Genomic DNA, 2,878 nt, shown 5'->3' with positions numbered 1-2,878 from the left:
TGTGGGGGGGCGGGGGGGCCATCAGCTGGGCTGCGGACCCTGGCATCCAGGCTGGGCACCCCAGCACCCCTCCCCCAGCCCCACATCCTCTGCATCCTCACCTCGTACCCCCCCAGCTTGAGGGTGACGGTGACGTCGATGGGGTGGTTCACAACGCCCACCACGGAGCGCACCAGCGACATGAAGAGCAGCGGGAACCAGATGATGGCCACGAGGAAGAGGATGATGAGGCCCCCCATGCCGTACTTCACGATCTTCTTCTTCTTCTGCCCCTTGGGCTGAGGGTATTTCTGGGGGGGGAGACAAGACATAGTGCCAGGTGGGCTTGGGGGGACCCAAGCAACAAAGGGCTTATTGGGGGGCCCTTCCCCACACAGCAGGGCCCTACCTTCTCTGTCTCGCGGCTGCACTTGATGATGAAGATGTTGGCGTAGATGTCCTCCACGCACATCCAGTTGGAGAGGGACAGCGTGGTGTCTGTCCAGACCCAGTCCATGACGGCCCGCAGCTCCACCAAGAAGGGCACGAGGCGAAACCTGGGCGGGGGGGAAGCATGGGGAGAGGGGGCTGGTACATCACCCTCCAGGTGCCTGGGGGTCCGCGTGGCCCGGTGCCCTACCCCTGGAAGAGGAAGAGGTTGAGGTGGTTGTATTTCTTGGTGAGGAAGTTGCCCAGGATGCGGGTGGGGTTGGTAGGCTGACAGCGAGAAGTAGATGCACTTCACGAAGTACCACAGCTGGGCCACTGTGTTGAGGCTGAACAACCTGTGGGAGGGAGGTGTCACCCCTTCGGCCACCTCCCTGGCCATGCTGGGCCACCACGTGGGTTTGGGGACACAAAGCTGCCCCCCTAGGACCACACTGTGCCCTTGGGGACATTCTCAGTACCTTTCGGTGACAGCCGGCAGGATGAAGAACATCCAGAGGTGGATGCTGAAGACCAGGATGACCTGGAAGATTAGCTTGCCCAGCACAGTCTTGCGGAGGTAGAGCGCGCGGTCGATGACCATGGTGGTGAACTGGATGAGCAGCATGACCAGGAAGGCCTCCGGCACTTGGTCATCCGACAGCGAGGAGGTGATGTCAGCGGCCGCCGAGTGTTTCTGGGGATGCAGGAGAGGTCAGGATATGGCACAGCCTGACCCCATGGCAGGAGCTGGCCCAATGGTGCCCGGTGGGAGCCCCCTGCTCACCCCAAAGGCCCAGAAACCGAAGATGATGATGATGAAGTCGACCACGTCGGCCAGGAACATGAAGGCGTAGACGTCGGTAGCCGCCCGGTGCTGGGTGTGCAGGATGTCCTGGAAGAACCTGCGCACCGGCTGGTACATGTTCTGCGCCCTGGAGGGGACAGAGGGGACAGGGGGGATGGGTGACTGGGGGGCTGCACCCCACAGCCCCCACCCCAACCAGCACCATGGGGCACTCACATGGTGAGGAAGAAGAGCTTGACCCGCAGCCCAAACGCCTTCAGCTTCTTCTGAGCATGGCTCTGTTTTGCCTCTTCCTCCACCTCCTCTTCCTCCTCCTCCTCTGCATCCCCTGTGAGTGAGGCACAGCATGGGTGACAGCCAGGGTCTTGCAGGCCACATCCTGCCCGGCCCAAGCACCCTACCACTCTGGGGGACACCAGCCTTGCCCCTTGCTGGGGCATAAGGGCCGGGAACCAGCACTCACCTTCCTCCGGAGCTGCCTCCGGTTGCTTCTTCCCCCAATGCCTCTTCCTCCTGAAGCGGAGCTGCATGGTCCCAGCCCCCTCTTCCTGCCCCACGGCATCGCCCTCCAGCTCCGGCCCCGCAGCTGCGCCCGGTGCTCCTGCCTCTGCCAGCGCCTCCGTCCCTTCCTCACCCACCGCCCTTGGCGGGGACACTGCTTCTTCCCGCCTCTCCTCCTCTTCCTCATCCTCCACCTGCTCTGCCTCTGCCTTCTTCTTGGGGAAGGTGTCCTCCTCGTGGTCCCACAGCCCGTAGGCCTGGGGAGGAGCGCAGTCAGGGGGCTGGAGCTCCTGATGCCCCCTGCTCCAGGCACCGCACCCCGAATCCCGCGGCATCAGGGTTTAGTGGTGGGATGGCAGGGTTAGGGTAACGGTTGGACTTGACGATCTTAAAGGTCTTTTCCAACCTAGACGATTCTATGATTCTATGATCAGCTCCTGTTGCAGCCCAGGGACCCAACCAGCAATGGGTGTCTTGGGTGAAAACCATGGCAGAGCCCCCAAGCACCCACTGGGTGCTCCCCAGAGCCCCCACTGCCCCCAAGAGCACCTCCCAGCTCCCAGGGATGCCCACCCAGGTGATGCCCGCAGTGCTGCCCGTGCCCCGGGGCTCACCAGCAGCAGGGAGCGATGGAAGAAGAGCGCCAGGAGCTGGATGAGGTCGTACTTGATGTAGCGGTCAGTTTTCTCCAAGCCCAGGATGCGGGGTGGGAAGAAGGGCTTGCCCTCGTTGCGCACCAGCATGGCGTAGCCATTCCAGGGGAAGAACCCAAACTGGAAGAGGTATTTCACCACCACCATCACCTGCGGGGATGTTGGGGTCAGCGGGTGGCAGCCGGGGGGGTTGGGTGGCATCGTTCCCTCCCCGTCCACCCCCTGCCCACCTCGGTGAAGATGATGGCGGTCATCCAGAAGCGCTTGCTGGGCCGGGGGATGGAGAGCATGGCCCAGAGGAAGATGAGGATGGGCAGGAAGAGGGAGATGACGGAGGCCGTCACCATGTTGTTGAGGATGATGATGAAGTAGCAGAGCAGCTCGGAGTGGGCAGCCACGCAGCGGTACCCGGCCAGCAGCAGCTTCAGGAACCGGTTGTGGGACTGGTAAAACTGCTCCGACTCTTCCAGCTCGGGGAAGTACAGCCGCCTGCGGGGTGCGGGGGGGTGGG

At 62.9% G+C, this 2,878-nt stretch overlaps 1 protein-coding gene across 1 annotated transcript in view; it reads right to left on the bottom strand.

Annotated features, from left to right (window-relative positions):
• PIEZO1 (piezo type mechanosensitive ion channel component 1) overlaps positions 1-2,878 on the bottom strand; it is a 17,391-nt gene that overhangs the window by 1,536 nt on the left and 12,977 nt on the right. Inside the window, 10 exon segments of the mRNA XM_035895189.1 lie at positions 102-290; positions 389-536; positions 620-688; positions 690-764; positions 888-1,102; positions 1,193-1,340; positions 1,430-1,541; positions 1,677-1,971; positions 2,329-2,517; positions 2,598-2,856. Coding sequence (XP_035751082.1) covers positions 102-290; positions 389-536; positions 620-688; positions 690-764; positions 888-1,102; positions 1,193-1,340; positions 1,430-1,541; positions 1,677-1,971; positions 2,329-2,517; positions 2,598-2,856 — 1,699 coding nt within the window.

The sequence above is a fragment of the Egretta garzetta genome, unplaced genomic scaffold, assembly GCF_000687185.1.
Source record: "Egretta garzetta isolate BGI_Z169 unplaced genomic scaffold, ASM68718v1 scaffold395, whole genome shotgun sequence".
Lineage (NCBI taxonomy): Eukaryota > Metazoa > Chordata > Aves > Pelecaniformes > Ardeidae > Egretta > Egretta garzetta.
This window is presented reverse-complemented; position numbering and strand designations above follow the sequence as displayed.